This window comes from Pseudophryne corroboree, chromosome 1, assembly GCF_028390025.1.
Source record: "Pseudophryne corroboree isolate aPseCor3 chromosome 1, aPseCor3.hap2, whole genome shotgun sequence".
Lineage (NCBI taxonomy): Eukaryota > Metazoa > Chordata > Amphibia > Anura > Myobatrachidae > Pseudophryne > Pseudophryne corroboree.
The window spans coordinates 137,039,375-137,054,674 of record NC_086444.1 but is presented as its reverse complement, the minus strand read 5'-3'; the positions used below and the strand labels follow the sequence as shown (position 1 = coordinate 137,054,674).

The following is a 15,300-nucleotide window of genomic DNA, read 5'->3' as shown; positions in this document are numbered from 1 at the left end:
TTGATTATCACCTGCTGGGAATACAGCTTGTGAATTGTTTCCAATACTGCCTCCCTGTCGGAGGTAGACGTTGGTAAAGCAAACTTCAGGAACCTGCGAGGGGGAGACGTCTCGAATTTCCAATCTGTACCCCTGGGATACTACTTGTAGGATCCAGGGGTCCACTTGCGAGTGAGCCCACTGCGTGCTGAAACTCTTGAGACGACCCCCCACCGCACCTGTTTTTACGGCCCCAGCGTCATGCTGAGGACTTGGCAGAAGCGGTGGAAGGCTTCTGTTCCTGGGAATGGGCTGCCTGCTGCAGTCTTCTTCCCTTACCTCTATCCCTGGGCAGATATTATGGGGACGAAAGGACTGAGGCTGAAAAGACTATGTCTTTTTCTGCTGAGATGTGACTTGGGGTAAAAAAGGTGGATTTTCTAGCTGTTGCCGTGGCCACCAGGTCCGATGGACCGACCCCAAATAACTCCTCCCCTTTATACGGCAATACTTCCATGTGCCGTTTGGAATCTGCATCAACTGACCACTGTCGTGTCCATAAACATCGTCTGGCAGATATGGACATCGCACTTACTCTTGATGCCAGAGTTTCGCATATATAGAAATGCATCTTTTAAATGCTCTATAGTCAATAAAATACTGTCCCTGTCAAGGGTATCAATATTTCCAGTCAGGGAATCCGACCAAGCCACCCCAGCGCTGCCCATCCAGGCTGAGGCGATCGCTGGTCGCAGTATAACACCAGTATGTGTGTATATACTTTTAGGATATTTTCCAACCTCCTATCAGTTGGCTCCTTGAGGGCGTCCGTATCTGGAGACGGTAACGCCACTTGTTTTTATAAGCGTGTGAGCGCCTTATCCACCCTAAGGTGTGTTTCCCAACGCGCCATAACTTCTGGCGGGAAAGGGTATACCGCCAATAATTTTCTATCGGGGGAAACCCACGCATCATCACACACTTCATTTAATTTATCTGATTCAGGAAAAACCACATGTAGTTTTTTCACACTCCACATAATACCCTTTTTTGTGGTACTTGTAGTATCAGAAATATGTAACATCTCCTTCATTGCCCTTAACAAGTAACGTGTGGCCCTAAAGGAAAATACGTTTGTTTCTTCACCGTCGACACTGGAGTCAGTGTCCGTGTCTGTGTCGACCGACTGAGGTAAAAAGGACGTTTTAACGCCCCTGACGGTGTTTTAGACGCCTGGACAGGTACTAATTGGTTTGCCGGCCGTCTCATGTCGTCAACCGACCTTGCAGCGTGTTGACATTATCACGTAATTCCTTAAAAAGCCATCCATTCCGGTGTCGACTCCCTAGAGAGTGACATCACCATTACCGGCAATTGCTCCGCCTCCTCACCAACATCGTCCTCATACATGTCGACACACAAGTACCGACACACAGCACACACACAGGGAATGCTCTGATAGAGGACAGGACCCCACTAGCCCTTTTGGGGAGACAGAGGGAGAGTTTGCCAGCACACACCAAAAACGCTATATTATACAGGGACAACCTTTATATAAGTGTTTTTCCCTTATAGCATTTTAATATATATATACATATCGCCAAATAAGTGCCCCCCCTCTCTGTTTTAACCCTGTTTCTGTAGTGCAGTGCAGGGGAGAGCCTGGGAGCCTTCCCACCAGCATTTCTGTGAGGGAAAATGGCGCTGTGTGCTGAGGAGAATAGGCCCCGCCCCCTTTTCGGCGGGCTTCTTCTCCCGTTTTTCTGAGACCTGGCAGGGGTTAAATACATCCATATAGCCTCCAGGGGCTATATGTGATGTATTTTTAGCCAGAATAAGGTATTATACATTGCTGCCCAGGGCGCCCCCAGCAACGCCCTGCACCCTCCGTGACCGTTGGTGTGAAGTGTGTGACAACAATGGCGCACAGCTGCAGTGCTGTGCGCTACCTTCATGAAGACTGAAAAGCCTTCTGCCGCCGGTTTCTGGACCTTCAATCTTCAGCATCTGCAAGGGGGGTCGGCGGCGCGGCTCCGGGACGAACCCCAGGGTGAGACCTGTGTTCCGACTCCCTCTGGAGCTAATGGTGTCCAGTAGCCTAAGAAGCCAATCCATCCTGCACGCAAGTGAGTTGAACTTCTCTCCCCTAAGTCCCTCGATGCAGTGAGCCTGTTGCCAGCAGGACTCACTGAAAATAATAAACCTAAAAACTTTTTCTAAGCAGCTCCTTAAGAGAGCCACCTAGACTGCACCCTGCTCGGACGGGCACAAAAACCTAACTGAGGCTTGGAGGAGGGTCATAGGGGGAGGAGCCAGTACACACCACCTGATCCTAAAGCTTTAGTTTTGTGCCCTGTCTCCTGCGGAGCCGCTATTCCCCATGGTCCTGACGGAGTCCCCAGCATCCACTTAGGACGTCAGAGAAAATATAATTTCCAACTGCCCGATAATCTTTGACACAACATTAAAGAGACAACCTGCTGTGTCCCAACACCTCCCTGGGCTTCCTCTTGGTCCAGCCCTAAATCCAGGTCGCCTTAGCCCGGGGCACCCGAACTGTTGTGCCCTGTCCTGCAAACACCCTGGGTAGCATCCAGACTGTACTACAAATAAATATATGGAAGAAAATAGCGCTTGGTGGAACGAAGCAGCCTAGATATATTCTAGTGACTCCCAATCACTTATGCAAAACAGTAAAAAGACAAATATTTGAAAATATCCTTGGCGCTACCACCTTAAGTTAAGTTGCAGAGAAAAGAAGAAAAATAACATGCAGAAATTATGATATGGAGGAATGGTGATAGAGTCTATTCAAATGTCTCAAAAGTTTCTCTTTCTGACTTTAATCTTGCTTTCCTCCAAAAATTCTTCAGACCATGATGTTCCTTGTCAATATATGTCCATGTAAATAGAGAGAAAAAATGACATATAGTGTAGTATTTTATATATAATAAATTCCAATTTATTCCATATAACAAAAATTATATATAAAAGCTTTTTCTTTCATCCAATTAAAAGTGTAGTCCTTCACGTTATATAAATATGATTGGAACCGTACCGTGCCAAGCTCCCAGCATGGAGCAATGGAAAGAGCAAAAAATTTTGGAGTCTCCGGAATCCCTCCTTACTCCCTCCAGGCTAAACACCGGCAGCTGGACCAGGTAAGTTCCTTTCCAAATCTGGATGCAGGTAGAAGGATCAATTAGCCGCCTATTTATATAACGTGAAGGACTACACTTTTAATTGGATGAAAGAAAAAGCTTTTATATATAATTTTTGTTATATGGAATAAATTGGAATTTATTATATATAAAATACTACACTATATGTCATTTTTTCTCTCTATTTACATGGACATATATTGACAAGGAACATCATGGTCTGAAGAATTTTTGGAGGAAAGCAAGATTAAAGTCAGAAAGAGAAACTTTTGAGACATTTGAATAGACTCTATCACCATTCCTCCATATCATAATTTCTGCATGTTATTTTTCTTCTTTTCTCTGCAACTTAACTTAAGGTGGTAGCGCCAAGGATATTTTCAAATATTTGTCTTTTTACTGTTTAGCATCCAGACTGGACTGACACAATATATATGTGAAAACAGTGAATTGGTGCCTTAAAGTTGTGACGGTCCTAGAACCGTTCAAACCATCAGTCAATATCGGCGGAATAGGGTATTCAACATTTAGAACAATAGAAGAAGTTCCACTTAATACAAATATTTATTTAAAATCCATAATAATATGACAATAGTAAAGTTCATTGTTTTACAGATTTCCTATATGTCTCCCCTCCACTTCCTGTAAATTGGAGGTCACAATCAAGACAGATAGATATATATATATATATATATATATATATATTACTATGAAATACTGAAGCAAATTACAGAAGGATTTTGATATTAAATCAATATATTTAGGGAAGCAACTCTAAAATTGAAAGTAAAACTACATAATAATAAAACAACTTACATGTGGCATAAATATATTATGACCCAATGTAAATCTTTGCATTATTTTTCAAGTTGCAGCTAAACCAATGTAACGGCAATGGCTGTACGGCTGGAAATTTGTAACATCACAACATTTAGGGAAAGACTTAAAGCTTGGAGAGAGAAAGTACCAACCAATATGTTTCTCCAAGCTTTGATAAATCTCCCCCTTAACCTCTAGTAAAGCTTTCCTTGGAGGGGCTTATAGAACATAATACTGCAGCAGAAATTGAAGAATTACCAGAGATGGTGAAGGAATAAGAGTAGATTGAGGAGCTGATGCACCAAGTGATAAGGAATTATGATACCAGCTTTATTTCATATTTTTCTGACAGGAAAAGAAACAGTTTAAATAGGCAAGCAAGCTGTGATCCACAGGTGGCCCTAAACGGTCGACATCCGCATATGAAAAGAAATGTTAAAGCCTGTTGATACCATTGTGATGCTGTCTGCCAGACATATTCAGATTTTTTGTTAAGTGTTTTACCTGAAACAACCTCTAAGCCTGACTAGATACTATTACAGCACCAAGCTTGGCTTTCCCTCAGATCTGCATGCCCACATAAATAGCAGATGTGTCTACATAAATCTGTATTTTTTTTCCTGAAATGGTTGCGGCAATCCAGAACTATGGATCTGAAAGCACAAAAAGCAATACAGTTATGAGTAAAAGCTTTTCAGGTCGGTCATTGTTTTCTACAAACTCTTTTTTCCTGGTCAATAAGTGTATAAATAGGATTTTAATTACCTACCGGTAAATCCTTTTCTCGTAATCCGTAGAGGATGCTGGGGTCCACATTAGTACCATGGGGTATAGACGGGTCCACTAGGAGCCATTGGCACTTTAAGAGTTTAAGAGTGTGGGCTGGCTCCTCCCTCTATGCCCCTCCTACCAGACTCAGTCTAGAAACTGTGCCCGAGGAGACGGACAACTTCGAGAGAAGGATTATACGTAGATAGTGGTGAGATTCACACCAGCTCACACATACAAGGCAAACCAAGCTAACTTGCTTGAAACATCAGCAACGGCTAAACAAGATTACTTAACATTAAGTAACAAAACAGTACTTAACCAAGAACTAAGCAGTATTGAACTAAGTAACCACTGCAGGATCACGAAGTGCTGGCCGGGCGCCCAGCATCCTCTACGAACTACGAGAAAAGGATTTACCGGTAGGTAATTAAAATCCTATTTTCGCTTACGTCCTAGAGAATGCTGGGGTCCACATTAGTACCATGGGGATGTACCAAAGCTCCCAGAATGGGAGGGAGAGCGCAGAGGTTCCTGCAGAACTTATTGACCAAACTTCAGGTCCGCAGAGGCCAAAGTATCGAACTTGTAGAACTTAGCAAACGTGTTCAACCCAGACCAAGTAGCCGCTCGGCAAAGTTGTAAAGCCGAGACACCCTGGGCAGCCGCCTAGGAAGAACCCACCTTACGAGTAGAGTGGGCCTTAACAGATGTAGGACATGGCAATCCTGCTGTAGAATACGCATGCTGGATAGTGAACCTGATCCAGCGAGAGATAGTCTGCTTAGAAGCAGGACACCCAAGTTTCTTGGGATCATACAGGACAAACTAAGAGTCGGATTTTCTGTGACGAGCAGTCCTCTTCACGCAGATTTTCAGAGCCCTTACAACATCCAAGGACTTTGAGGAAATTGAGCAGTCAGTAGCAACTGGCACCACTATAGGTTGGTTGATATGAAAAGCCGACACAACCTTTGGAAGGAACTGCTGACGTGTCCGGAGCTCAGCTCTATCTTCATCGAAGATCAAGTAGGGGCTCCTACAAGACAAAGCCCCCAACTCCGACACACGTCTAGCAGAAGCTAAGGCCAACAAAGTGACAGCCTTCCACGTGAGAAATTTGACCTCAACCTCCTGTAGAGGTTCAAACCAATCCGATTGGATGAACTGTAACACCACGTTAAGATCCCAGGGCGCCGAAGGTGGCACAAAGGGAGGCTGGATGTGCAGAACGCCTTTTAAAAAAAGTCTGAACCTCAGGGAGGGAAGCCAACTGTTTTTGGAAGAAAATGGATAGAGACGAAATCTGGACCTTTACAGATCCCAACCACAGGCCCATATCCACACCTGCTTGCAGGAAGAGGAGAAAACGTCCCAGTTGAAACTCCACCGTAGTAAAATACTTGGACTCACACCAAGATACATACTTTTTCCAAATGCGATGGTAATGTTTAGACATTACTCCTTTCCTAGCCTGTATCAGGGTAGGAATAACCTTGTTCGGAATGCCCTTCTGGGCTAAGATCTGGCGTTCAACCTCCATGCCGTCAAACGTAGCCGCGGTAAGTCTTGATAAGCGAACGGCCCCTGCTGCAGCAGGTCCTCCCGAAGAGGAAGAGGCCTCGGCTCTTCCAGCAGCAGATCCAGAAGATTCGCGTACCAAGCCCTTCTTGGCCAGTCTGGAGCAATGAGGATTGCATGAACTCCTGTTCTCCTTATGAGCTTTAGAATTCTTGGAATTAGTGGAAGTGGAGGAAACACGTACACCGACTGGAACACCCATGGAGTTACCAGGGCGTCCACCGCCACTGCCTGCGGGTCTCTTGACCTGGAGCAATAGCTCCAAAGTTTTTTGTTGAGGCGGGAGGCCATCATGTATATTTGAGGAACCACCCAAAGATTTGTCACCTCCGTGAACACTTCTGGATGGAGGCCCCACTCTCCTGGATGGAGATCGTGTCTGCTGAGGAAGTCTGCTTCCCAGTTGTCCACTCCCGGAATGAAGATTGCTGACAGCGCCACCGCGTGCTTTTCCGCCCAGAGGATGATTTTTGTTGCCTCTGACATTGCAGCTCTGCTCTTCGTTCCGCCTTGTCGGTTTATGAAGGCGACTGTCGTCACATTGTCCGACTGAACTTGAAAGGCCTGATCTTTCAGAAGATGTGCCGCTTGCAGAAGATCGTTGTACGCGGCTCTTAGTTCCAGAATGTTTATTTGAAGACTGGATTCCAGGCTTGACCACCTTCCTTGGAAGGTTTCCCCTTGAGTGACTGCGCCCCAGCCCCGGATACTTGCATCCGTGGTTAGAAGGATCCAGTCCTGAATCCCAAACCTACGGCCCTCCAGAAGGCGAGGCATTTGTAGCCACCAGAGGAGTGAAATCCTTGCTTTCGGCGACAGACAAATCCTCAGGTGCATATGTAGAGGAGAACCCGACCACTTGTCTAAGAGATCCAATTGGAAGGATCGAGCATGAAACCTTCCGAACTGCAGAGCCTCGTAAGAGGCAACCATATTCCCCAGAAGACGAATGCACTAATGAATCGATACCCGGGCTGGCTTCAGGACATCCCGGACCATTGATTGTATTACCAACGCTTTCTCCACCGGTAGAAACACCCTCTGCACTTCCGTGTCGAGGATCATCCCCAGGAAAAACAATCTCCTTGTCGGCTCCAAATGTGAATTTGGAAGGTTCAGGATCCAACCATGGACCCTGAGCAGATGAGTCGTGAGAGCAATGGACTGCAACAGCTTCTCCCTGGACGACGCCTTTATCAGCAGATCGTCCAGGTATGGAATTATGTTCACTCTCTGTCTGCGGAGAACCATCATCTCTGCCACTACCTTGGTGAACACCCTCGGTGCCGTGGAGAGACGGAATGGCAGTGCCTGAAACTGATAATGACTGTCTAACAGTGCAAATCTAAGATAAGCCTGGTGCGGAGGCCAAATCGGAATGTGGAGATACGCATCCTTGCTATCTAAGGATACCAGAAACTCCCCCTCCTCCAGACCTGAGAACACCACTCTCAGAGACTCCATTTTGAATTTGAACTCCCTTAGATAAGGGTTTAACGATTTCAAGTTCAAAATTGGTCTGACCGAACCATCCGGTTTCGGTACCACAAAAAGGTTTGAATAGTAACCCACGTTGTGCATATGAGGTGGAACTGGGACAATGACCTCTGACCTTTCCAATTTCTGGATAGCTTCCAGCAGGACAGTTCTGTCTGTCTGTAAAGCTGGCAAGCCTGATTTGAAGAATCGGTGAGGTGGGGTTTCTTGAAACTCCAGTCTGTACCCCTGGGACACAATATCCTGTACCCAGGGATCCAGGCCGGACGACACCCAGACGTGGTTGAAACATCTGAGTCTCGCCCCACCAGCCCGTCCTCCAGGCTGCGTGGTCCACCGTCATGCTGAGGATTTTGAGGTACCAGAAGCAGGCTTCTGGTCCTGGGAGCCTGCGGGTGCAGGCTTTTTGGATTTTGCACGGCCACCTCTAAAGAAGGTGGTAGGAGGCTTGGACTTATTTGTCTTAGCGGTCTCAAAGGACTGCGATGCCGATGAAGAAAAAGGTTTCTTCGTAGAAGGCGTAGCTGAGAGAAGAAAAGGTGACTTACTCACGGTTGCCGTGGAAATCCACGCATCCAATGCTTCCCCAAATAGAGCCTGAACTGTGTAACGTAGGTTCTCCACACTTCTCCTGGATTCCGCGTCTGCAGAACATTGGCGTACAGAGCCGGCCTTAGCTATAGGCAGGCTAGGCATTTGCCTAGGGCATCCAAGCATGTCTAGGGGCATCCAAGCATGTCCCTGCAGTATCTCATGCTGGGAGGGACAGTCCGCAAACTAACTGTTACTTTCCAAATGTATTCAATCAGTACTTGTATACACTGCTGTTTACATTTGTAAAAAAAAAATGCACACTGTGCCTTAAACTTCCTCTGACATGCTTGAATGCCCCTGACTTGTGAGACCTCAGACAGACAGCAGAAGCCAAGTAAATGCAATTCCTGGACCTGTGACATTTTCACTGACTATATAAGGTTATTACTTGATTGTTTTCTTTAACACATGTGTATTTTGGAAGACTGCTTCACAGAAACCTGACATCACCTATACTGCTTGTGCACATAGGGGAGGGGGACCCTGTTATCCTGTGTCCCTTATCCCTGTGCAATTCCCAGGTGTCTGCAGGGACATAACATGGGCAATGTTCTCCCCACACTTTATTTCCTAGTCAGTCCATGCCGTAAAATTCCCCTGCCACCCAGCACTGTAACGTGGTCAGTAAGTTGCGTTGTGCTTTTCTATATGAAACATCAGTGCAGCATGACTTTCGGACACATCAGACTGGAGGGCAGAGCATATCACTCCCATAGTATAAAGTAAAGGGCATGCAGTAACAGACACCAGCAAACACACTGAATAGTGAAGAGAATGGACAGTTTCTACATGTTTGATACTGGTCTTTTTGTATAACCAGCAAGTGTGGCAGTATCTGTGGCAGTATATGTGTATTATGGGCATTACTAATGTGGGGCATATGTGTAAGGTGCATTACTGTGTGGCATTATGTGTATTATGGGCATTACTAATGTGGGGCATATGTGTAAGGTTCCTTTACTGTGTGGAATTATATGTATTATGGTCATTACTGTGTGGCATTGTGCAGAGTTGAACTGGCCCACAGGGTAACCCCCCGGTGGGCCCCACTACCTGAGTGTTGCAGGTACAGATGCAGAACTAGCGGCGGAGCTAGGGGGCACCAGACAAAATTTTGCCTAGGGCATCAAATTGGCTAGGGCCGGCTCTGTTGGCGTAGCCAGAGTCCCGAGTCCCCTGCGAGCTGAGACAGACATGGAAGATATCCTTGCAGTCAGCGTACCCAGGTCCTTCATGGATTCCACCATGAATCCCGCAGAATCCTGTATGTTACGTAAAAATAATTCAATGTCACTTATATCCATTGTATCCAAATCCTCTAGTAATGCGCCTTACCACTTTACTATAGCTTTAGAGATCAATGCGCAGGCAATAGTAGGCCTCAACGCCACCCCTGAAGCAGTGTATATGGATTTAAGCGTAGTGTCAATCTTACGATCCGCCGGTTCTTTTAACGCGGTAGACCCAGGGACAGGTAAAACCACCTTTTCGACAATCTGGAAACAGACGCGTCAACTATGGGTGGGTTTTCCCCATTGTTCCTATCTTCCTCAGGGAAGGGAAAAGCAACCAGAACCCTTTTTGGGATCTGGAATTTTTTCTCCGGGTTTTCCCAGGATTTTTCAAATAAAGAGTTTAATTCTTTAGACGCAGGGAAGGTTAGCGAGGCTTTATTGTCTGTGAAGTAAGCCTCCTCAACCTGCTCAGGTGTTGTGTCAGTAATATTTAACACATATGAATGGCCTCAATCATTAACTGCACCCCTTTTGCAAGGTATGCCGCCCCCCTCAGCACATCCTAGTCACTGTCTGCCGTGTTAGAGTCGGTATCCGTGTCATCTTGCATAATCTGGGCAAGTGCACGTTTCTGTGGGTATATGCTAGGGGATTTTGAAGGAATAGGGACAGAACCTGACCAAACTGCCATAGATTTCTTTAAAACCTGAGTTTTAGAGATCTGAGAGATCATACCCTTAATAGAGGTTAACCACTAAGGCTCATTAATAGGAATCAGAGATAAGACATTACATTCCTGTGCACATGGAATGGATTCCTCCTGAGCGGAAATGTCCTCTGCAGCATAAGACACAGAGTCCCTAGACATGGTTATGTGAGACAACAAACACCCACACCCACAGGGAATTGTCAGACACAGTTTCCCCCCAAGTATGCCACAGAGAAACACAGAGATTGGAGCCAACCCACACACAGCGCTTTCCTAGGCAGGTATACCACCACTACCTGGCACTTCCTGTGTACCTTAATAGACTACACAGTATTTACACAGCCCCCCCCCCTTCTACAACCCCGCCTGGTACCGCACAGGATAGCTGGAGTTGCTTGGAGGAACAGCTCTCTCTCTGTCAGCGTCTCTGTAGAGGATCTGCAGGCAGGAAAATGGCGCTGAACGCTGCTGGGTCCACTCCTTAACATGACGCTGCTTCCCGCTCTTCAGTTTTTTATACTGGCCTGAGGATTGTTGCTGGCAGTGTAACCGAGGTCCCTGACAGGCTTGCGACCAGTGTAGGGTATAGGCGCTGGCTCAGGGCGCTCCTCACAGCGCCGCACTATGTACCGCTGAGCCTCCGGAGCGCAGTTAATACTGCGCTCCTACCCTGTTGCCACCATCTTCACACCGGCTCCCTGCTTGCCAGGGGGGCCGGTGACTCACTCGCCACCTGAGTCTTCTGGCTCTGTTCGGGGGTGGCGGCATGCTGCGGGAGTGAGCGGTCGTCTGGGGCGGCTAACGATCATCACCCTCAGGAGCTCAGTGTCCTGTCAGCGGAGATAGTGGCTCAGACCCCTCAGGGCGGACACTACTCCCCCCACTTAGTCCCACGAAGCAGGGAGGCTGTTGCCAGCATCCTCCCTGTGTCTAACTAACTCTTAGAAAAAAATAAAACTAAATAAGCTCTAGGAGTTCCCCTAGCTGTGACCGGCTCCTCCGTGCACATTTTCTAAAACTGAGTCTGGTAGGAGGGGCATAGATGGAGGAGCCAGCCCACACTCTCAAACTCTTAAAGTGCCAATGGCTCCTAGTGGACCCGTCTATACCCCATGGTACTAATGTGGACCCCAGCATCCTCTAGGTCGTAAGAGAAATATGATTCATGTCATGATCACCTTGATTCTTTTTTTTTTATCATCCTTTATTTATCGGGGGAGCAACAGGGGGCATACAGCACCTAATAGAATACATACAAAAGTATAGTGCAAACACAACAGGACTTATAGGGCATACATTAGTATAACAAGATATAACGTGCCTGAGTCAGAGGCAGGTGAGATTTTGGGTGTAGGGAGTGGTGTTTATCGAATGCATATGTGTCCGAGTTGCACCTCGCATGCATCCTGATTTTAAGCATACAGAGTCGTAGTACAGATTTGGAGGCATGGTATGGAACGTTTCTGGTCGGTGAGTGGGAGGCAACAGGGGCAGTGGATATAAAGATGCACAGATCTTATGGGAGTGTCACGTGAGTGTTGCTGGAAGTGGTTGCATATACACACACTGAACCACTCACTTATACCCCTTTCACATCGCACAAATAACCCGGTATCGACACGGCATATTGCCGTGTCGACCCGGGTCAGTGTGCGATGTGAAAGCACACTAGCTGAATTAGCGGGTCGCCTGACCCGGTAATTCAACCCGGTAAAAAAGAAGGGTTTTACCCGGGTTGATTACCGGGTCAGGTGCGGTGTGAATGGGAGCCGTGTCGATGCGACACGGTTCCCATTCACAAGATAGGGAGAGGCGGCGCTGGAGATGAGCTCATCTCCCGCCGCCGCCTCCACCCCCGCTGCTCCCTCCGTTGTCATGGCAACCGACCCGGTATATTGCCGGGTCGGAAAGCCTGCAACGGAGCGCAAATGCCGGATCCCACCCGGTAAGTACACGTTTGTCTTACCGGGTAGGATCCGGCATTTGCGGTGTGAATGCGGTATTAGCTGGAGGGGAAACTGCATATGCCTTAGGCAATTCAGCATCTACAGTGGTGCTGGAAAGTTTGTGAACCCTTCAGAATGTTATATATGTCTGCTGAAATTTGGCATAAAACTACCTCAGATTTAAAAGTAGATAAAGAGAACCAAATCAAACAAATGAGACAAAAAAATTATACGTGCTCATTTTTTTTTTCCCCAAGAGAAAAAATAAGATTTTACTTACCGGTAAATCTATTTCTCGTAGTCCGTAGTGGATGCTGGGGACTTCGTAAGGACCATGGAGAATAGCGGGCTCCGCAGGAGACTGGGCACTCTAAAGAAAGATTTAGTACTATCTGGTGTGCACTGGCTCCTCCCTCTATGCCCCTCCTCCAGACCTCAGTTAAGGAAACTGTGCCCGGAAGAGCAGACATTATAAGGAAAGGATTATGGAATCTCGGGTAAGACTCATACCAGCCACACCAATCACACTGTATAACTTGTGATACACTTATCCAGTCAACAGTATGAACAACAACAGGGCATCAACAATGGATGCCAACATAACATAACCCATTAGTAAGCAATAACTACGTACACGTATTGCAGAAAGTCCGCACTTGGGACGGGCCCCCAGCATCCACTACGGACTACGAGAAATAGATTTACCGTTAAGTAAAATCTTATTTTCTCTGACGTCCTAGTGGATGCTGGGGACTCCGTAAGGACCATGGGGATTATACCAAAGCTCCCAAACGGGCGGGAGAGTGCGGATGACTGCAGCACCGAATGGGCAAACTCAAGGTCCTCCTCAGCCAGGGTATCAAACTAGTAGAATTTTGCAAATGTGTTTGAACCCGACCAAGTAGCAGCTCGGCAAAGCTGTAATGCCGAGACCCCTCGGGCAGCCGCCCAAGAAGAGCCCACCTTCCTTGTGGAATGGGCTTTCACTGATTTTGGATGCGGCAATCCAGCCGCAGAATAAGCCTGCTGAATCGTGTTACAGATCCAGCGGGCAACGGTTTGCTTTGAAGCAGGAGCACCCAACTTGTTGGGGGCATATAGGATAAACAGCGAGTCAGTTTTCCGGACTCCAGCCGTTCGGGCTACATAAATCTTCAAAGCCCTGACTACATCAAGCAACTTGGAATCCTCCAAGTCACGAGCAGCCGTAGGCACCACAATAGGTTGGTTCAAATGAAAAGATGACACCACCTTTGGCAGAAATTGGGGACGAGTCCGCAATTCTGCCCTGTCCATATGAAAAACCAGATAGGGGCTTTTACATGACAAAGCCGCCAATTTTGACACACGCCTAGCCGAAGCTAATGCCAATAGCATGACCACCTTCCACGTGAGATACTTCAGCTCCACGGTCTTAAGTGGTTCAAACCAGTGAGATTTTAGGAAACCCAACACCACGTTGAGATCCCAAGGTGCCACTGGCACAAAAGGGGGCTGAATATGCAGCACTCCCTTAACAAACGTCTGAACTTCAGGAAGAGACGCCAGTTCCTTTTGAAAGAAAATGGATAGGGCCGAAATCTGGACCTTTATGGATCCCAACTTCAAGCCCATAATCACTCCAGACTGTAGAAAGTGCAGAAATCTGCCCAGTTGGAATTACTCTGTAGGGGCCTTCCTGGCCTCACACCAAGCAACATATTTTCGCCATATGTGGTGATAATGCTTTGCTGTCACATCCTTCCTAGCCTTTTTCAGCGTAGGAATAACTTCCTCCGGAATGCCTTTTTCCGCTAGGTTCCGGTGTTCAACCGCCATGCCGTCAAACGCAGCCGCGGTAAGTCTTGGAACAGGCAGGGCCCCTGTTGCAACAGGTCCTGTCTGAGAGGCAGAGGCCATGGGTCCTCTGTGAGCATTTCTTGCAATTCCGGGTACCAAGGTCTTCTTGGCCAATCCGGAACAATGAGTATTGTTCTCACTCCTCTTCTTCTTACGATTCTCAGTACCCTGGGTATGAGAGGAAGAGGAGGGAACACATAGACCGACTGGAACACCCACGGTGTTACTAGGGCGTCCACAGCTATCGCCTGAGGGTCTCTTGACCTGGCGCAATACCGTTGCAGCTTTTGTTGAGACGGGACGCCATCATGTCTACCTGTGGCAGTTCCCATCGACTTGTAATCTGAATGAAGACTTCTTGATGAAGTCCCCACTCCCCGGGTGGAGGTCGTGCCTGCTGAAGAAGTCTGCTTCCCAGTTGTCCACTCCCGGAATGAACACTGCTGACAGTGCTTGTACGTGATTCTCCGCCCACCGAAGAATCCTGGTGGCTTCCGCCATCGCGACTCTGCTTCTTGTGCCGCCCTGGCGGTTTACATGAGCCACCGCGGTGATGTTGTCTGACTGAATCAGCACCGGTTGGTTGCGAAGCAGGGGCTCCGCTTGACTCAGGGCATTGAATATGGCCCTTAGTTCCAGGATATTTATGTGCAGACAAGTTTCCTGACTTGACCACAACCCTTGGAAGTTTGACTGAGTGACTGCCCCCCACCCTCGGAGGCTCGCATCCGTGGTCACCAGGACCCAGTCCTGTATGCCGAATCTGCGGCCCTGGAGAAGGTGAGCACTCTGTAGCCACCACAGAAGAGACACCCTGGCCCTGGGGGACAGGGTGATCAGCCGATGCATCTGAAGATGCGATCCGGACAATTTGTCCAACAGATCCCATTGAAAGATCCTCGCATGGAACCTGCCGAAGGGAATGGCTTCGTACAATGCCACCATCTTTCCCAGAACTCGCGTGCAGTGATGCACCGACACCTGTTTCAGTTTTAAGAGGTCTCTGACTAGAGTCATAAGCTCTTGAGCCTTCTCCGTCGGGAGACACACCTTCTTCTGGTCTGTGTCCAGAATCATGCCCAGAAAGGGCAGACGCGTCGTAGGAATCAGCTGCGACTTTGGGATATTCAGAATCCAGCCATGCTGTTGCAACACTTCCTGTGAGTGCGCTA

General features: G+C 47.5%; 1 protein-coding gene across 2 annotated transcripts in view; it reads right to left on the bottom strand.

The window, feature by feature from the left end:
- The window catches only part of CWC27 (CWC27 spliceosome associated cyclophilin), a 643,952-nt gene that overhangs the window by 123,036 nt on the left and 505,616 nt on the right, over nt 1-15,300 (bottom strand). Inside the window, exon 14 of one of the 2 annotated variants that reach the window (XM_063963139.1) lies at nt 4,361-4,612. The exons of the other annotated variant lie outside the window; for it this stretch is intronic. Coding sequence (XP_063819209.1) covers nt 4,612 — 1 coding nt within the window. The 3' untranslated portion in view covers nt 4,361-4,611. Of the gene's footprint in view, nt 1-4,360; nt 4,613-15,300 lie in introns of those variants that run through there. 2 annotated transcript variants of the gene reach the window in all.